The 21,057-nt window shown below is 42.5% G+C and overlaps 2 protein-coding genes across 2 annotated transcripts in view; both read right to left on the minus strand.

The window, feature by feature from the left end:
• Positions 1-15,082, minus strand: part of RAB8B (RAB8B, member RAS oncogene family) — a 66,839-nt gene extending 51,757 nt beyond the window's left edge. The window contains exon 1 of the mRNA XM_060005829.1: positions 14,930-15,082. Within this exon, the coding sequence (XP_059861812.1) occupies positions 14,930-15,053 (124 nt within the window). The 5' untranslated portion in view covers positions 15,054-15,082. The remainder of the gene's footprint in view (positions 1-14,929) is intronic.
• Positions 15,083-19,444: 4,362 nt separating this feature from the next.
• LACTB (lactamase beta) overlaps positions 19,445-21,057 on the minus strand; it is a 62,515-nt gene continuing 60,902 nt past the window's right edge. The window contains exon 15 of the mRNA XM_069540474.1: positions 19,445-20,289. The gene's annotated coding sequence lies outside the window, so the exon portion shown is untranslated. The remainder of the gene's footprint in view (positions 20,290-21,057) is intronic.

Genomic DNA, 21,057 nt, shown 5'->3' on the forward strand with positions numbered 1-21,057 from the left:
CTGAACCAACCCTCACAATCTTTATGCTTCATTAGGAGGTAAGTAAGACTGGCTACCTGAACATTTTTAACAAATACTTTCCTGGATGCACCATGATTTTAGGGAATGGACTGGACCAGAAAGTTCCATGGCATGGTTTTTCAGTGCCATTAAACCCCAAGACGAACTCTCTTCACCGCAGCTTTTAAAATTATAAATTAAATGTGTCACTTCCCTGCACATAACGCTACATATGTACTTTCAGCTACAGTCACAATAAAAGCTATCCTCCTTACCCCTTCCCCTTCATGACTTGTTCCCTGTCACCTCCTGTACCATCCTTGTGTGTCTGTGTGTGTGCATGTGTGTGTGTAATTTTTTTTATAATGTTTAAAAACATTTTTAAGCTAGTAAAGAGCATCTCACTTCACCTTCCTGGTCCAAGCAAGCACCGTACAAAACCAAGCCCAGTTTTGGCTTTATTCCTACCATGTACATTTAAGCATTCAGTATGTACTAAATATCACAGGGGGGAAAAGGGTTAAAAGGGGGGAAGATCATGCTTTACACTCACACTGACACATTTATTTCCCTAATTCTCTTGATGAGACAGTTTAATAATTTAAAAAAATAATAGCATGTATCAATATTGCAAAAATATGATTAATGACTTTTTTGAGATGAAAGTATCATCATCCTGATTATTAGGTAAAGAAAAGCCTATTAACTAACTTTCAAGTAGGGTAATTTACTCCATTAAAATCAGCTACGATGTTTCAAGATTTAATGTATTGTTCAAATTCATGTATGCAAACAAACTCATTAAAATTCAGGTGACCTCACTCAGAAACTCACTGCACTTAAAATTCAGGGCCCTAACAGAGGACATTGAGCTGGAATATTTAAATTGAAACATTTGTCCTTTCTAGACAGGGCATTCAACACTGATTTTGTTTTTGTTTTTGTTTTCACCAGAAGGAGGAATTCAAGATGCCTGAGAGTTTGCAGCAGCTAAAAGGTTCTGAAGAACTTGCTGCTTAGATCATACTGACATCCTGCACCCAAGGTCAAGGGCTGTGTTGGACACCTCCTTACACCAGCTGAGGCCAAGGACAATCACCTTCACTTTGGAAATGAGTTTAAAGAAATACTTCTCACTCTAGCTTAGTAAAATGCATGTAGTCCTAAACTTTAAGGACTAATTTTCCAGAAAACTAAAGCGCACCCCATTAAGCAATCAAAATGTCCCCGTTCATATTTTTTATGGAACTTGTTCTAGCAGGTGCTTCTTATTACCTGGAGAAAAACCAAACCCTCACCACCTACTGACCCTGGCTGTGTGCGAGGCCCTATGCTAAATGCTTCCCCTACAGTACTTCATTAAACTGCCTCACGCCAATTCTCTGCAGAAGAGGGGACAGGGACCAAGGAGGTTTAAAGGATGTGATGATGTCACCCAGCTGGTAAGGAGTAGCGCCACAGTGCACCTTGCACCACATCACCTCCTTAAAGATAGCTGATCTTTTTTTTGTTTCTTTTTTAATATTTCTGAGTCACTGTTGGGGCAGAAAGGCATAGTGGTTAAAAACATAGACTCTGGAACCAGACTGCCTGGATTCATATTGGGTCTGGTTCCACCACTTACCAGCTGTGTGACACTAAGATGTTATTCAACCACTCTGTGCATCAATTACCTCATTTGGAAAAAGTGGAAATAATAACAGAATGTACCTGAGAGGTTGTTGTGAGAATTAAATGGGTCAATCCATGAAAAATGTTAATTCATGTAAAATGCCTAGAACTGTACCTGATATATAGTAAACACCAGGTAAACGTAAAAGCTCTTATCATTAAAAGCAAGTGTTAGAACAATGAAGCCCCACAGATCACAAAGGTTCTCTTAGCGAACCCACCCTCAGGGAACCAAGACTAAGTTCACCCACACCCAGTCACACACAGACACACCTTTTTGTGTATCTCCCATGCGCCAAAGACATTATGCACACAACAATGCATTTCATTCTCAAAATAAAACATAACAAAATTCCTGCAAGAGAGTCAGTACCCTTCCTTTGTCAATAAGGAAAATGGTTAAATAATTCGCCCAAGGCTCGCAAGTAGGAAGCAGCAGAATCAGGATTGGAATTTGAGAGTTTCTGTCTCAAAAGCCCAAGTTCTTTTATCTACACAATGTTATCTTCAGTTCTTACGTCTACGTTTCCCATTGTGTTGCTGAGTCCACTGCTATCAATTAGGATCGGAGTTTTGGAAGGGACTTTTGAGTGTATCTAGCACAACAGTCCCTGTTTGCTTATGAAGAAAAATGGAAGCCTGGGAGGCTTGCTACTGGCTTGCCCAAAGTCACATAATGAATGCCACCGCCACGGTGCCACGCTGCCGCTTTTTTCCTCTTGGATGCCGGTGGCCTGTCTCTAGGAGGCCCCCAGCCCTGCTCCAACGACCACTGTATAAATCAAGAATGCAAAGGCTAAGTTTGGACCCAGGGGCTCCCCAGTGAGGCAAGTTCATTAGCAAATGGACTTTGTTATATCCAGTTTCGCTGCCTGGACCTTTCCGCTTTCTGGCTCACAGCAGCGTTCTGGAGACTCAGGGTTAGCAAACAAATCAGGTGTCAGTCTGGTCTACAATGTCACTGTGAATCCGAGGAAAACTGCCGAATGAGGCTTTACAAACAAAACCCAGAGTAGAGACAATTTCACCCTGGAAGAAAGGAAAGGACAGGCTAACGAGAAGTTTTATCTGTCAAAGGAAGGAAGCTCACAATTAAAGCAGCTGTTCCTAGCACACTACAGTCTATCTGAGGCCAACAGCATAGTACAAGCATAACAAACCATTGGCCCCATGCGGAGAAGCAATGCTGAGATTTCTGACATAATTAGTTCCCTTTCCACAAAAGAGCTGGATTCACAATTAAACTCTGTCTCCTCCTGCCCCCGTTCTGCTGTGTATATATTTGATTTTTTCCTGAGGGACTGGGTTAGAGACCAGGAGACAACCTGAAACCACAGTTCACTGACGTCCCAGGCCAACAGGCAACACGATGCATGTTTGTATTAGCTGTTACTGGGCCTTGTCCAGGGAGAGGCTGATTTCACCCTTCCACTCAACACACTTCTCAAGGGTTTGCTGGTCAGTTTACACCGTTCTTACAGACCACTGGAAGTGACCGCTAAGGCAGGCTAAGTGCCAGGGCACTGAGTCCCACGGAAAACTTCAGGGCCCATTCTGAGAGGAGCAGGTTGCTGTGGGCAGACTACAGTCCAGAACTGAAGTTCAAGACTCAAGTCTTGGCTCCTGCACCTACCTGCTTGATTGACCAAGAGTCTATGCCCCTCTCAGAACCTTAGCTTCCTTGCCTAGAACAGGAAGACAATCTCTGTCCATGGACGTGATTACTGAGGAGTTTAAACAGAGACGTAAGTGAAAGTACTCTGTAAACAGTAAAGGTCCAAGCGAAGCGAAGGGGTGGCTGAGGAAGTCTGCTTATCTTCTAACTGGTTTCTGTGTGCAAAATCCCCAGGGACTCCCCACTGGTCTCAGGATATAAGTCCAGACTCCTGAACAGGTGTAAAGTCCCTTCTCAATCTGCCCTCTAATTACCCTTCAACTTGACCCCTTGCCACATGCCCCATCACTTGAGGAGTTCCTCCAGGGGCTGTGACTCCCACACCTGCAGGGGACAGCCCCCCCTCCTGACACTCCACATTCTACCCAACTAACCCGTCCTGGGGGCCTGATTTTAACTTCCACGTCATTCCCTCCTAGACGCCCTCCTCTACCTCTCCTCTATGCTTTCCTAACATCTTCCATTAATCCCTTTGAAGCCCTTTTCATCATTGTGTTCAAACTGCCTGGATACTCGCTACTCTTTTCTCCTCTCAATATTTCATGGACTAAAAAACACTGTTCACTGAATGAGTGAATTTAGTGAAAATGACTCAGTGGCTGACACTAGTAGCCTACTAACAAATCACTACAGTTCCCAACCCCAGCCTCTCCTTTTTACTGATAAGAAAAGAAAGGCCAAAAAAAAAGAGGAAAGAAAACAAAGGCCACGAGAAGCTAAAAGACTTGCCCGAAAGCAAATGGCTAATCACCCTAGTCTCCTAGTTCAATCTCTGACTTTTCTCCCACAAAATACTTACTATGTCCAGGTTTTATGCTATACCATCAATGTCTTTCCATAACAAGAGAATTGAAGGTAGAGGAGTTATAAGAGAAAAGAGCCTTGAAATCAGAAAACTACTGCTCAAGGCCAGGCTCTGTGTGACCTTGCCTCTGGGTCTCAGGCCCCCCAACTGTCAAACAGAAATTTAACATCAGCATACCTAAGAAGCAAAAGGCTTCCTATTATTTTAGTTAATTTTTCACCTACTTCACCATGTTTCATGTGACAAAAATGAGGTAATCTGAAAATACTTTATACATCTCAAAGAAATATTTTTACAGCTTTCAGGTACAGTTATCCGTTGGTACCTGTGGGGGACTGGTGCTAGGACACCCCCGCCCCGAAGAGTATGCATACCAAAATCTGCAGATGCTCAAGTCCCTTATATAAAATGGCACAGTATTTGGCATATAACCTATGCATATCCTCCCATATACTTTAAATCATCTCTGTATTACTTACAATACTTAATACAATGTAAATGCTATGTAAATAGATGCTGGCGTGTGGCAAATGCAAGTTTTGCTTTTAAGAACTTCCTGGAGTTTTTTTTCCTATTTTCAATCCAAGTTTGGTTCAATCCTCAGATGTAGAATCTGTGGATGTGGAACCCACAGATACAAAGGGCTGACTATAGTTATTTTTCTGGTGACATTTAGCTTTATTGTTTAAACCAAGACATTTCTAAGGACAGGATTCAAAAACATTAAGCAGTCTCTTTGGTACTATAAAAAGTTTAATCAAATTACAAGATCAACATAGGCTCTGCTTGAATTAACTAATGCTACTTCTTCTTCCTTCTGTTTTCATGTCATCAAAACGCTAGTGTCTACCTGCAAAAAGAAACCTCCCCACAATCATTAACTGAAAAAGGACAAACCCTTTTTTTCTTTACAGACACTACTTGATTTCATAGACTCACAGAATGCTGCAGCCAGAAGAGACTGAAGACCATCGAAGCCGGAACTTGCCTTTCACGATGAGAAAACAGGCCTGGCCTAATGCCCTTAGGAAGGACTTGTGCCATCACTGATTGGAAATGTGCAACAATTGTTTTTCAGAGTACTATATACTTTATTTTGCAATAACAAGGAGACAACCTGACCAAAAAAATATGGTAAATCATATAAAGAGATTCCAACAGAAAATAAAATACAATGGTGTTTATCGAAGTTGAAGGCTGAAGGGCCAAGACAGAGACACACCTCTGATGAGATTTATACATACATGTTTTAAAATTTAACTCTTATGGAATTTTGTGGATGTGAAAGAAATTATTTTGCTTGTTTTGTTAATTTTTTATGCTTCTACAAGACTGGAAAATTTCAAAACAATAGTAAGTAGACAAAATAGGAAATGCACTCACTCAAATTATTTTGTTCATGGACAACATCCTAATCTGTTCATTGCTGGTTATGACTGAGACATGGTTATGACGATTTTTTATTATTTAGTTTTAAACAATGTAAGAAAGCAATGCAGTCAAAAGTCACCATATCTTAGGCAGAAGTTTCTAACTCCTCACCCAACAGTTTACTCCAACTGTTAACAAAAGCAAAAGAGACTGAACAAGTAGTCAAAGAAACTGATACAGGAGGAGGGTGGAATGCTGTTTTCATTGTTCTCTTCCCAATCCAATCCCCTCTCCCCAAACCCTGATAGGGGTGAGGTGTTAATGGAGAGTGAAATGAGAAAGTGGTCTGAATCGGTCCAAAAATGGAACAGTTAACTCTCAATAAAGAATTGTTTTCCATGCCATCTCAAGATTTTATTCAGAGACCTTAAGAAAAAAAATTCCTTGTTGAAAAACATAAACAGCTATCCCATCCAAATTCATAAGCAACAAATTACAGTAGGGTTAGTCACTGACATCTCACAATGCAAACTATTTTTTTCGTAATGGATTTCGTGTATGAGATTTGCATGAGATTAAACTATTTTGCGATACCTATTCCAGCTAAACAAATATTGCATACAGTCATAAGAAATGAACTCTTATAATTCAACTTTTAAGTAGACCACCCTATATTTCAGGTCAAAAGTTGATCATACATTTTAGAGACTGCCCTTCTACTTTATACATCAGGAAAATATCTATGAATTATTAAACGAATTACTGCCAAGTTCTTCCCTCAAAAATTACGACATGATGTGGGGAAGTCACGCCAGTCCCAACTTTGCCAGCAGGAAGCCGTGAAACACGACATACTGCTTGACGACTTTGTGGTTGGTTTTTATCATGATGAGGTGGGATTCCATACCTAACCGAGCTTCTGCTAAGTGCTCTGAAATCTGCAATGCCTCATGGGACTGCAAGCAGCACTGTCATCCAGCCTGTCTTAGTGACAGCAAACCTAATCTGATGAACATGAGGACATGCAGAGCTTTCGCACTTTCTCCTGGGAGCCAAGAATTAAAATTCTGGGCTGAGGAAGATGAGAGCTCCTTGGAAAATGTCCAAAGTTTCAGCAACAGGTAAATACCAAAGTGCCTAATTAAATTGATGCTGAATGCTACAGGCAAGACAGCAAGAAAATACTTTGTCACAGTGCTGCAAGAACTGGTTCCAAGTTGTTTCCATCACTTTATGTGGCTTCCCTAAGGAAGTCCTAAGTAACTAAGTAACTTTAAAAAAAAAAGCAGTGCAGACATTTCTTCCTCTAAGGACAATCAGGCACCTACTTCCTTTAAGGTTCTTAATAATTCAACGCAAAATAAGGAAAATCCCAAAAGTCAAAACTGAACACAGGAAAAGGACACATCTCCAGACACAATGTATCCAATAAGGACTTCCCTGGTGGCTCAGTGGTTAAGAATACACCTGCCAGTGCAGGGGACACTGGTCCGGGAAGATCCCACATGCTGCAGAGCAACTAAGCCCGTGCGCCACAACTACTGAGCCTGTGCTCTACAGCCCACGCTCTAGAGCCCACGAGCCACAACTACTGAGCCCGTGTGCCACAACTACTGAAGCCCGCATGCCTAGAGCTGGTGCTCCGCAACAAGAGAAGCCACCCCAATAAGAAGCCCATGCACCACAACAAAGACCCAATGCAGCCCAAAATAAATAAATTTATTTAAAAAAAACATATATATATATATATATATATATATATATATATGTAATAGTCATTGACAGATAATGTTTTAATACTGAAATTTAACCATGACACACTGGACAGCAGATACTACATATTCACTTTAGAAAACAGGCAGCAGGGACTTCCCTGGTGGTCCAGTGGTAAAGAATCTGCCTTCCAACGCAGGGGACACGGGTTCGATCCCTGGTCAGGGAACTAAGATCCCACATGTTGCAGGGCAACTAAGCCCGTGCACCACAACTAGAGAGAAGCCAGAGCGCTGCAACAAAAGATCCTGCATGCCTCGTGAAAGATCCCGCATGCCTCAACGAAGATCCCGTGTGCCGCGACTGAGACTGACACAGCCAAAAAAAAGAAAGAAAAGAAAGAAAAGAAAAAGAAAATAGATAGCAAATATGTAGGATGTTGCCATCCACTCTCTCCGTCAATTGCCCATGGCCCACATCAGGAATCTTTCACAGCCCTCGGTCTTGCTGAGCTCAGACAGGACCTCAGAACTCTATACAACACAGCATGCTGGGAGGCAGCTACCAACCCATCAGCATCGACATTCATGCTGAAGTCCATTTCATCCCAGCTTTGCATAGTCCTCAACCCGCTATACCAAAATACTGAAACAGATCTTCAGAGAAAGCCACTACATGATAGTTTCAAGACTACCCAAAAACCTTCATTTAAGTCATAAAAACGTATTTTTCCATATTATGTAATTTCTAAAGGATAATAAGAGCAGAAAACATAACTGCAAACATTAGTTTTACTCTAGACACTATGCTGTTTCACTGAGATACACAAGCGGTTCTATATAATAAATGTTTATATTCATCTTTTTAAAAATAGAATTTGGCTTTATTCAACCCAAACGCCCAGCCCAATTCCAAACCACTCACTACCCTGTCACTCAAACAGTGCTGGGCAGAACACAGACACAAACATAGCTCCATCTGCTAATTAAAACCGGGCATGAAACTGTTAATAGGCATCTGTTGCATTGTTTGAAGCTAATGGGCAAAGACAAAGCTGAAATGGCTCTTCTAAAGCAAACCCAGTGATTTCACTCATTTTCTATTTGGTATTTATGTTAGTGGGGGGTTGGAAGCAGGGTGTTAAACAGTTTATTATGGAGACCGAAAGACAAGTGAAATATCTTTCAGAGTCTAAAATATCCCTTTAAAACTGATTATAGAAAGACAGCATTTTACAGTGGGGGAAATACCATTCTTGTATTAAGAATTCAAATTAAGCACTTTTAATCTTGCCTCAGACATCGTCTAGTTATCTAGAATATTATGAAAGATAACAACTAAAATTTAAGCAATGCTTTATAGCTCATATAGTGCTTTCATAATTCATTCATCCAATTGATTGGCCTTGGAGACTTAAAAGGTGAATAAGATTTGATTCCTGCCCTAGGGAACTCACATCAACGCTGAAAAGTTGGTATAGTATTAGTATACTCTAGTACAGATAAAGGAACGAAGGCCCTAGAAGGACAACTGACTCACTAAAGGCCAGAGATGAAGGAACGGCAGATGTCAGGACATGAACCCTGATCAGACCCCAGACCTATTGCTCTTAATTGACCATGCAATCTCCCTAACACCAAACATGAACCAAGCCGCTACATCGGCTACTTAAATTTCAGAAGATCCATATTATGTTATGTTCCATGATATTACTCACCAGCTAACAGTTACTTCCCCATTCCCCACTCCCACCCTCTTCTCATCCTGCTATGAAAACTCTTTCCTGCCGAATTTTCCCACGTAGTCATTCTAACACACACCAGAGTGCTGGTCTCCAGAACGGTCCTGTGTGCAGGCAGGCAGATCTGACCTAGAGCCAGCCATGTCCTCAGGCCATGTCGGCAGCTCCCTGGTCTCCCACTTCTGGTTCCATGGTTCCTTCCAGGTTCAGTTATCAGATTCCACTAAAATATCAACTGCTAAATTTTTCCTTGTCTTCAAAGACCAGACATTTTCCTCTAAGACAATATCCAAACCTATCTCTCTCCAGCTTTTCTTAGAGGATCCAAACAATCTTGATGCTGTTGCCAAGAGAACCTCCTCCCTGGTTTGCTGCCATGCAGAACAGCTGGTGAAGCTCTTTGTTAAAATACGCTTATTCTTAAGACACATCTAGGTCTGTCTCCAAGACTCAGTTTCCCACTCCCATCGTTGATTTGTGGAATGGCATTTTGCATTCGCTAGAACACTAACTGAGGAGATGAGTTTAACCCTTTATGATCAAGTATTAAAATCCTGAAACAGTGTTCTTTTCAAAGCTATCACCTAGATGGGAAGTCTATCGACAGCTTTGAAAGAAAGGGCCATGGGGCTCTCTCCCTTTCTCCTCTTAGCAGAAGTCCAGGTTCCCAAGCAGACTTTCTGTGGACCCCTCTGTCACCCACCGCCGGTCAGGGCAGTTCTTCATTCTGCATTGGGAGTCTGGAAGAAGACTCTCCCTTCCCTTCCTTTGCCCAGATGCTGAGAATTGGAAAAGCAAAAGCAGATGTGTGGCCCAAAACTGCTCCAAAGAAAGATGAAAACAGCTTAGGTCCTCCTGCCACTGTGGACAGCGATGGGGAGAGTGATAACGCAGACAGTGTTCCTGTGCCCAGTTTCCAGAATTCCTTCAGCCAAGCTATTGAAGCAGCATTCACGAAACTGGACATGCCAGCTACTCCAGATCCCCTCTCTGAAGAGAAAGGAGGAAGAAAAGAAAAAACAGAAACAGAAGCTCCTGTCCAGCACCTCAGTCGTCCAGACCAAGTGACACTACTGGCCTGGCTACCTTCTCTATCCGGTTTTCTTTTTTCTGTGCTTTTGTTTTGCTGCTGTAATTTTTAAGTATTTGAACAGATTAGCTCTGGGGGGAGGGGGTTTCCACAATGTGAGGGGGAACCAAGAAAATTTTAAATACAGTGTATCTTCCAGCTTCCCGTCTTCACGCCAAAATAAAATACTGACACTCACAAGAGGAAAAAAAAAACACAGTGACATTAAAATAAGGCTTTATGTACAAAATGTTCAATTTGAAGTTGCCTGTCCCTTACATATTTTTGTTTGAGAGGTTGAAACCATGGAAAACAACTATGAAAATTAAAATCTACTTGCACTACGTATCTGGATTATACTCAGCCAAATGTTGATATCATCTTGGATAAAAATGTAAATACGACAAAGTTTGTTTTTCAGTCAATCAGTCTTGATAAAAACTTTGAATTGCTACCAACCAAAAACAGTTTTTAATTTTAAGCTGGGGTCAGCAAACTCTTTCTGTAAAGGAACAGTTAGTAAATATTTTTAAGCTTTGTGGGACATATATGGTGTCTGTTGCATATTCTTTGTTTTGTGTTACTTTTTAATAACCCTTTAAAAATGTAAAAAACATTCTTCCCTTGTGGACTGCACAAAAACAGGCTGCAGGCCGCAGGCCACATTTGGCCTGTGGGCGATAGTTTGCCAACCCCTAAACGAAAGTAAGTGAATCCAAGAAAAAAATGTTAAGGAATAAAAATGTTAGGGAATAACATGTTAGGCACTAGGCTGCAACAATTATCAGCACACATTAATATGACGTCATTAGTTATTTTGCACATGGAAGGAATTTTAATGGCAGGATACTTTGATCTCTTAACGTGAAACTACAGACATAGAAAGGGCAAAGGACAGTTACAACGTGCCGAGTTAGCCCATATAAACTCCTATAGGACTCTGAGTTGTATTAGCATTTACTGTTTCCCTAAAGTGATACAGCTACTCCAAATGGGAACACCTTAACTTTCCTCACATAAAAGCAAACGTGCAAAATCGAATTCCTCCCTGGAAAAGATGGTGACTTGAATTTATGGTGGTGATCATACTGATCAGAAATAGCAGCAGCTCAGTCGTGAAAAGTGATCCAGACTTGAATCTGGGGTTTCACTAGAGGCTCTTCTACAATCAGCTGTGTGATCTTGACAGTATCAACCTAAGCTCAGTTTTCTTACTTATAAAACTGGGCCATGGGCATAAGGTAGATAATTTCTAAGACTCTGCTGTCAAACTATGACTATACTAAATAATAAAACCACTCAGGAAATACCCTAACAGGAAGAAGGGGGCAGGGCAGGGGAGAGACAGTTAAGGGAGGAAGCTTAGACTGTCCTGTTAGAGGACAGGGCTGGGTTTTCTCTTTCTGTTCTCCCAGCACCTTGTTCGGTACAGGTCATTCCAAGACATCGATATGACCCTCGCATCAATATTAAAATGTACCCACATCCCATAGGAAATATAATTCAGAGCTACTGTATTACCGTTTCCTAGTTGTCTTAATGCTACATTTTACATACATTTAATTAATCGTTATTAATGATCATGTAAGGGGCTTGGGGAGTCAATCAAAATTTTTTTTTTCAGTTCTTGAGTTTTTCGTTTGAACTGAAATGCTAGTTGGTTGTTGGTCCTAGACACTGGGCCTACAACTTCAAATGGATAAAACATCCCTACTCAAAAGTTAAATATTATCTGACTGATATACGAAAAGAGTCCCAACAGGTCAGTTGAAAAATCTGTACCCTCTACCACCCCCAAGAGCAGAAAGGAAATGAGGGGAGCTGGGACATCAGAGAAGATACCAGAACCTTAGATACATGAAAGAAGAAAGCATCTGTGCGACAACTGTTTCTGTAATCAAAATGACTGATTGCCTCCTTCCTTTCATGAATGCAGAACCCCTATCAAAACAGTGTCTAGAGGTGGCAGATGTCCTTTTTTAAAACTACTTAAATTTTAACGAAGCAAAATTAAGACTGTAAATGTATCTCCATGGGAAGAAACAGGCATCCATACATATCTCCCAACACACACACACACACACACACACACACACACACACACACACAAACCCCATGTATTAAGAAATGCCCATTAAGGAATGGACAATTCCTGGGACGTAGAACTTATCAAGTTTTGTCAGCAATGATGTGGCAGTCAGAAAAGCCCTGGAAACTTCCACACTGAGGTGCCTCAAGAAATAATTATGACTGGGAGGAGATGGACCACCAACTCTCCCCTCAGCAGCCTCAGATCACCTGGAAACAGGGGTGATGGCTGGAGGGGGGTAGATATTGCTGCCAGAGATGTGGACGCTCCAAGCCTATGTTTGTGATCGGTGTGTGTGGAACTTTTCACTAGAATGATGTTAACATTCACCTTATTTTCCTAGCTTAACTTCAACTCCAAAGCATTAGGTTGTACGTATGTACAGTTTTTGTGCTGTTTGAAGGCAGTGGGCCACCACTTCCTGTCAGAGCTCTGGGGCTGAATGGGATTTCCCCTCCTCCATGTCAACTGAAGACAAAGCTCAGAGCCTCTCTTTACCACATCCACCCCACGGAAAATACAAAGGACAACATGACACGTGAGATTCACCCCATTTAACGTCTACCTCCAGTTCTAAGCTCTTTCAGGACACTTGTTTTCCTGCCTTAATAGCTGCAACCCTCCACAAAACGAAATTTCAATCATTAAAAAAAAAAATTTAAAAATCCACGGAAGAAAGATTGTACTCCTTCAGAATGAAAGGTAACTTTTCAAAGCTACTATTGTAAAAGGAAGCAGGCACCCTCACAGAAAAGGTGGGGCAAAAATTAAGACCAAAAAAGAGGAAACTAATAAAACTATTACAAACAAGCAAAAAAGGAGCTTAATGGAAACAGCATCAGTGAGATTCAGTCACTTTCGATGCAGGGGAATACTTCTGGGAGGGTCACTCATAGAACGGACAAAAGGCAACCCACTCGACTTGTTAGAAACCGTCCTTTACCATCTGGACTGCAGTGTGCATTCAACAATGAAAAAGGGTTATGGGGTTTTGAAATGAGTACCAGCATCAAAAATTAATGCCTTTTGGTTGCCGCAACAGCTCCCATCAAATCTCTTAGGAATATACTTGAGACATGACATTTAAAATCTGCTTCCTCCGAAGAGAAAAAGTCCCACTCAAGAATGACTGCCAAGAACTTGCAACTCAAACTTCCCTAAGCCCAGACTTCATAACACCCAGGAGGTTTCAGACCACTCAATCCATATGAAAGACGCCAGAACAAACAAACCATAGCCTTTCCTAGTGCTTGGCTGAAGAGTGCTCTACACCCCAATATTCTTCTTTTATAAATGATAAACTATCCTTAAAACATAACTCATTACCATAGCACTAGCCCCCTAATAATCCCAGCAATTCATGGCGAAATATGCTGTAAGAACCATTTGAAAGATGCTTAAGTGAGCCGCTATGAGAAGCCATGACATTATCCAGACAACCAAGAGCTAAGATTCTTAAGGGCCTTAATTAACAGCAGCTATTTAACAAGGGAAATGATGTTAAGATCACTTGTACAGGCAGCTTAAAACCAGCTCTGATTTGCTCTTCTTTAGGTTTACGTTTAGAGATCTTGTTACCTGACCAGAGTCTTCCAAAAGTAGGAAGGACAGCTCCCAGCCAAGACCAGAAAAATCAGAATCAATTGAAAGTAACTGAGGGGTATATTGCATGTTGTGATTCGTTTAGCAAGTAATAATTAAAACCAAAGGAAAATATACAGGGAGGCAGGCAGAATGTAAGATCAATTCCCCAGTTGAGGATTATTAAACCTTCAAGGCTAAGAACTTTAAAAATTGAGAAGTGCTGTGGCACAGGAGATAGTAAAGGAATGAACCACATTTTCCTGACCACACCATTCCCAAAGTCACCCATCCTCTTAACACCCCTTAACACTCACAGAACAATTTAATGCTCCATACACCGTATCTCATTATTAGTCACTTTTTGCTCTTTCTCCTGCACTTGATCCAAAGGGAGTCAAGAGAGAGGAAATGGTAACCAGTGCTCCCAGTTACTGGAGAAAGTCCTACTTTCCATTTCCTCTCCCTATCCCATCTTCTCTCTTCTCTGCTCAACCTCTCTACTGTATATTCTGCTTCCCTTTTTCCTTTCTATTTCACAGCCAGCTCTCCTTTACTTTCTCCACCAAGTATCCTCATTCCATCCTCTGGCTCCCTGAACTCATCTTCTACCTGCAATTTTCTTCTGCCCCCTCCCATGATATCTATGACCAGACTTCTTGTAGCCAGTGCCCCTCATCCCTTACCTCCTGATCACTCATTCCTCCGAACTCCTTCCGGATTCCCGGGTTCTCACTTCTCTTGTCCCTTGTGTCCTCTGTCCTTTACTTCACGGACCTCCCATTCCCATTCCCCCAACCCTTCATTTCCCCCTTCACATTTCCTTCCTCTTTCCTCTCTTTTAATCCATTTCACACCCACTATTCCCTTCTCTCTCTCCATGAGATTTCCTGTGTCCCCCCGACTCTGTCCCTCTAAGACCCCTCCCTGTCACACCCCCAACCCTCTCAACACCCCTAGTCCTTGTTCTTCTGGTTCCTCCTCCCCGTCCTTTGCCCCCAAGTTCCTCCTTTCAACCGCCCGCCCCCCCAGCCTCACGTCCCCACCGGCCCCCCCTCCCTCATGCCTTCACCCTCTCCCACTGCCCTCGCAGCCCTGCTGTCCCCGGGGTCCCTTCCCTGGGGCTCCCAAGCCCTCCCACCCCTCTCTCCCGGCCCCCTCGCACCCACTCCCCGTTTCTCACTCCCCGTCCCCGGCCGCGGCCCCTCCCTCACCGATGGTGGAGATGAAGGTGGTGTTGAAGGCGTCCTCGGAAAAGCGGAATAGGAGGCAGGTCTTGCCCACCCCCGAGTCGCCGATCAGCAGCAGCTTGAACAGATAATCATACGTCTTCGCCATCTTCTCGCTCCGGCCCTCTGACCGCGGAGCGAGAGGAGCGGCGGAGAGAGGCGGGGAGGGGGCCGCGGGCGAGGGGGCGTGCCCGCTGAGCCGCCGCCGCTCGCCCCGCCCCTCTCCCCGCCCCCTTCCTCAAAGAAGGCCTGCGCGCCCCGCCCCGCATGGCCAATCCGCGGAGGCTTCGTCATCACCGCCCGCGCCCCAGTGTTTGGTGGGGCTTGTAGTTCCTTTGAGGAGCTTCGGGCGTGCCCGGGGCAGGCTGTCCCCGCGGCCCCAAAGGATAAAAGAAGAGCCGCTCTGGGCTGGGTGATCGGGGGTTAGGCGTTTCCACTCGAGGTAGGCAGGGAGGGCCGGTTTCCAACTCTGCGTTTCCTACCACCGGAACTTAACTTCGTCGTTTCTTTGTGTGCTGGTGCCTTTCAAATCCAGGACCTCGGAATCTGAGTCCAGCCGATCCCGCATCTCTTCCACCGCGACCCGCAGCTGAGATGCTTTCTTTCCTTCTCGCTGCCCTGGCGCAGGCTGTGGATTATCTGCAGAGTGCCTTACCTGGCTTCTCCTCCAGCTGCTGCCCAGCACCACGTCTGAGCCCCCTCCCGCAGCCCGTCAGTTACGGAGCTCGAAAAGAATGATTGCGGTTCTCACTTGAACCCCACTCCTGTTCTCTTCTTCACGCCTCCAGAGCAGAGCGAAATACAGTGGGTATTTTAGAGGATCTGCTATGCAGACCGCTCATCTCCTCCCGCAGGAAGATGGACAAAAAGTCTGGGAATTGAAATTTTCAAGGCTTGTGCTGCAGGCCTGTGCCCTATAAAACTGCAAGCATTCATGCGAAGCAGGAACTATGACCGTGGGAATCTGGAGGATAAGATTTGGATTTTGTCTTGGCTCAGCTGCTTAATAGCACATAGGCTTTCTGAACCTCAGTTTTCTGATCTGTAAAATGGGTATAAAACAAGTTGTTTCATAAAGTTGTAGGAAAAATTAAGTGAAATACTGAATGTGAAAGCACTCTGAAATCCTTAAGGCAATGTAGAAAAATGTTAGTGGTGATGCTTACCTTCTTCAACCCTCTGTAGGCTCTCACTTTTATGGATAACAAATGGGGGAAAAGCAGCATTCTGTTATACTCAATTTAATCCTTTATTTCTTGCCTTAGATGATTCTTTGTTTTGTGGATGTATGATTCAGGCCTCTTTCAGTCGCTAGGGGCAGAAACCCAACCATATCACGCTCTCATGAAAGGGGGATTTAATGGCTCAGGTAAAGCAGAAGGGCAAGCGAATAGCTAAGGAGGTCTGGGACCAGAAGCTCTATCCATTCAGGGCTCTCTGTCTCTCATCTCTTCTCCCTTGTAATTTCTAACATGTCAAATACCAACAAAAGCTTTTTAGAGTCCTCAATAATTTTTAAGAGGATTAAGGGTTCCTGAGGCCAAAGCATATGAGAACCACAGTCTATGGTTCTTAGGTCTAAGGAAACACCTTTTGGAAGGTTAGAGAAGGTTATTAAGGGAACCAGTGGACTCAACCATTAGTAGACTAAGGAGAAAACTTGGACAGTTAGTTGAACAAGATAGCAGGTTTTTCTAAAACATATCTTGTGTGCCTTGTGACTTTATGTTCAATGCCAGTGATATTCCATTCTTCGTCTTGTTGCGAGACAAGAAAGACGAGAAAATTCAGTTGGGCCTAGGAGCTGCTTTCACCTTCTATTGTGAAAAAAAAAAAAAGATAAAATGTGTCATTAACTCACACTTCTTACAGTACCCAGAGGGTTGCTGCTAATCTAATGTCTAATTTCTAGAGTCCACTTGATGGGAACAGATCTCTAAGAAGGTCAGAGTCACAGTTTCTATCCCCTAATGAGGAGGGATTCTGTCCTCTGGCACAGGCTGAGCCTCCTTGTCCCAGACAGTTCTTGGGCAAGTCTGTGAACTTGGCCTCAGCCAGGGCTGAACAAACGTAGACAGCACCTTCCTCTTCATTTGGAAAAGAAGTGAAAAAAATCTTCAAAGACCACTGGAATCCTCTTTCTTCTGTAAAACGTGTACTGATTAAAGTAACTTTTAGTTCCACCACCTGCATGCAACTACTGGCATTCTCTCTCTGTATGCATAAGAACACGCTGATGTGGCAAAGAACTTAAGTTCATAAGAGAAGCTAGGGTTAGGAATCTTAAAGTCCCTAAGTTTCCTTAGGGGAATTTTGTTAACTGATGGGAATTAAAAATTTTTTTGTCTTGTTTTCACTTCCCTGGCTTTTCTCTATTAGCAAGTGTGTATAACATTTGGGACTTTCTAGCTGATCAGTCTTTATACCACTGTTGAACCATTCAAGCATTTTGATATACTGACACTACTTCAAGAAGAATCCAATTTTTTTCCTTTTGTGAATTATGAATTTTCATATTTTGTATAACAACATGTTACTTAGAGATCAGATTTGGGTGGTAGTAACTATTATTGAATCAAGGCACTTTGCTCGAAAGACTGGACAATAAGTGTATTTGTAGACCTAAGGGTCCCACAGATCACAGATTGCTGGCTGCCACTTTCTTTTCTTTCTACCAGTGGCACGTTACTATGTGCTGAGAAAACCGCATCAATACTTTTTTGCCAGTTGCCCAAACCCACCCTTAAAATGCTATGTCACTGCAGATACTAAGCAGACCAGCACTTTCAATTTAATTCTGTAAATGTTTATTGAAGCCTTTGATAAGTTTAACATGTACATGGCAGCTTGACTTAACAGGAATCTAGCTGTCCAAGGAGTTTACCCTCTGTGGTTTTTGTCAGGCCAGTACTCTGTTCCTCCTGCTTTGGGGCAGCCACTCCTCCCCCTCTGGGGGCTGTGAATCATGGTACTTTATTCCTTCAGCCACAGAGGTGGGCATATGGCCAGGCTAGGTCAAACTGAGTTCTTACCCGTGAATCTTCTAGGAAGGTGGGGTGATGATGATGAAAGGAGTTCTCGCTGATGTGAGGTCTTCGTGAGCTTCAGGCTGGTTGATCAGAATGTAGTTCATTTTCCTGTATTATCTTGTTGCTGCCCTCCTCTATATGGTTACTTTGTCCTCAGTCTGGCTTTTCTCATGGTAGCAAGCAGGACTGCCATGTTGCACAATTGCAAGAGCCATTATTCACTTCTTACAGTAGTTTATTCATCCTGGGGGTCTTTAACCCCCAAGAATCTACAAACACATTCTTGAGGGTCTGTGTGTTCTCTAGGCAAATTTTCAAATTAATTCAAGCATTCCTTAACTGGTTTAAATTGTTCCATGACACTTGAATGTGAGAAATGTCACCTTTCTTAATTGCTTAAGTGAAATTAAACTTGGCTGAGACCCCTACTCCTCAAGGGCTGGCAAAACTGGTACCAAACATTATTGAGACTTGTCCTCCCCTTAACTGTATCCTACAAGAATCCAGGTGCTTACATGGTCCTGAAAAATTAGGGACAAAGCAACCTCTGGTTGTCAGTCTGTACCCATCAGTGCTGATGCTTCTGTCCAACCACCCTTGGGTTCTGGTCCTCTGCCATCTGTTGAGCACAGCTGTCCTGGTAGGCTACAGAGATGTCCTTCATGGTGATTATTTTCAATGACTGATGACTCAGTCATCGAATAAGTTCTCTCTCTGTTATCTAAAGTTTGTGTACTTCTTTGTCTTCTCCCTTAAAACTTGAGCCTTTTGAGGAAAGGGACATTGCTGATTTCTGTGTCGCCAGCATGCCTAGAATGATGCCTTACACATAGTAGGTACTCAGTTGTTGAACGAATGAATGAACATCTGACTATCATGCCAGAAGTCTAGGTTGTTGTTGTTTTTTTCCCACACCGCATGGCATGCGGGATCTTAGTTCCCTGACCAGGGAAAGAACCTGTGCCCCCTGCAATGGAAGCACGGAGTCTTAACCACTGGACCACCAGGGAAGTCCCCAGTGTAGGTATTTATAAAACATCTGGGACACCTTCAGTTTATTATTTGCTATAAGACCTAGGTATTTTTAGCCTCACCAATACCTTTCTGGTTGTACTTTACCTTCTATTTATATGTTATTCATTTTGTAAGTATACTATTTATTGTTGTGTTTAAAAAATCAGTGTGATTATATATTATTTCTCTAGCTTGTCAAGACCATATTGAATGATAACTCCTCAAAAATACCAATTTCTCTTATCAACTGTCTGTCATCCCAAACCATGCTATTTGTTTAGTGATAATCCAGTGGGATAATTCTACAATTATCTTCATCAGAGAGGGACACACTGTACTCTTTCCACCCACTGATGTTTCCTGAGCAATCATTGGTTGAATAATGTCTACTCAAACAAGCTCACACTGTGAAACCAGCTCAGCAAGGCCTACCTGGAGGATGCAAAGGTATCTGTCATGTGGTCCCTGCCCTCAGTTTGCTTCCCAGGTAATTGAGGGGAGATCCCACAAGTGAAAAGTTCAATGATAAATGGGAGGCAGATACGTGGCAGACACACACTTCATCTATTCTGATGGGTCAGGTGTCTGTTCTGATTGGTTGGCTTTTAATTCGGATTGGTCAGACATCCAATCTGATTGGTCAAGTGCTTATGCCAAACTGATTGTTAAATATTTTGCATATCTCCACTGAATGTAAAAATTAAATAAAAATGACATGATAATACCAAAAAATGGCTACATGAAATTTACTCTACTATAGGGTGGATTGGAAGGAATCTATTCTAATACACTTGTATTATTTCTTTCTCTAATAATAAAGTTTTTGACAATAAAATATGTTAGTGAAATTCATTCCTTTCATTAGCCTGGGCATCGCTACGTAGGATTTTGTGTCAAATAAGGCACATACACAGTAAGTACTATGTGCTTTGGGTAGAGTTTCTTGTTAGAATGAGTGATTAAAGAAAGCCTTTTGGAACCAACTTTAAAATGGACTTTGATCCAATGGCAAAGTCAAGATGTTATGAAACTCACAATCAGCATCATAAGAGGTATTGAGATACGTGTGGCAGTAAATAATAGAATACTAAATGCCAAATAATAAAAATATTTACTTAATCATATACTAAAATAATCAGATCTAGAACTAGCGACAGGTGAGTGATCCAGCAGCTCAAATGACATGCCCAGGACCTGGTTTCTCTCTCTTGGTTTCTTAGCAATGCTTCCTCAAAGCAACACTGATTTCAACAGACCAGCCTCATGTGCTTGCAAAATGTCTTGCTGAAACTCCTGGGACACCTAGATTCAAAGAGAGCAGAATGTAAAGAATCCTCTTTCTCAGGAGTTCAAATAAATACCCTAGAATTCAGTTCCATGGGCCCTGACTGCCCTTCCGTGAACCAATCCTAGGGTCCAAGAGAATGGCGTAAGCCAACTGGCTTAAGTCATTCGAGCTGAATACGGGGTCAAACTCACCCTAAATCACAGGATCCTGTTAGAAATAGAGAAGACAGGAGGCAACAATGCTGTAGAAGCAACCAATGAAAACTACAACCTGTTTCAGTGTCAAATGCATATAGATATTCATATCGTGTTCAGTTATGTTGAAATTTCTGGAGAGGTCATGGGGCTGAATCCAGGAAAATTCTGACTTGTCTTTCTCTTAAACAGATGGATTGATGTTGAACTGGAAAGAAGAGGCAAGAGAGAAATACTGTTTCCTTGAGGAGGCGATGGGTGGTCCAAAGCTAGAATTAACACAGGCACTTAGACACCTGGTCCCTTTTCTACCCCACTTCAGCAACCAGGTAAGGTTAAACACTTTGATAGCCTTGAACTTTCTAAATTCTCTATCAGGCCCTGACAAGCCTGTCCAGGGATTTTTTAATGGAAGGAAGATTGGACAAAGCATCAGGTGACCTGGGTTCCGTTCCTAGCTCTGCCCCTAATTAGCTCTGTGACCTAAAAGAAGGACAACCACCCTTCTGTGCCTCAGTTTCCTCATTTGTAAAATGAAAGAGGCTGGACTAGAGAATCCATTTCTGTCTATAAAATCCTTTGGCTCTT

Source organism: Delphinus delphis, chromosome 2, assembly GCF_949987515.2.
Source record: "Delphinus delphis chromosome 2, mDelDel1.2, whole genome shotgun sequence".
NCBI lineage: Eukaryota > Metazoa > Chordata > Mammalia > Artiodactyla > Delphinidae > Delphinus > Delphinus delphis.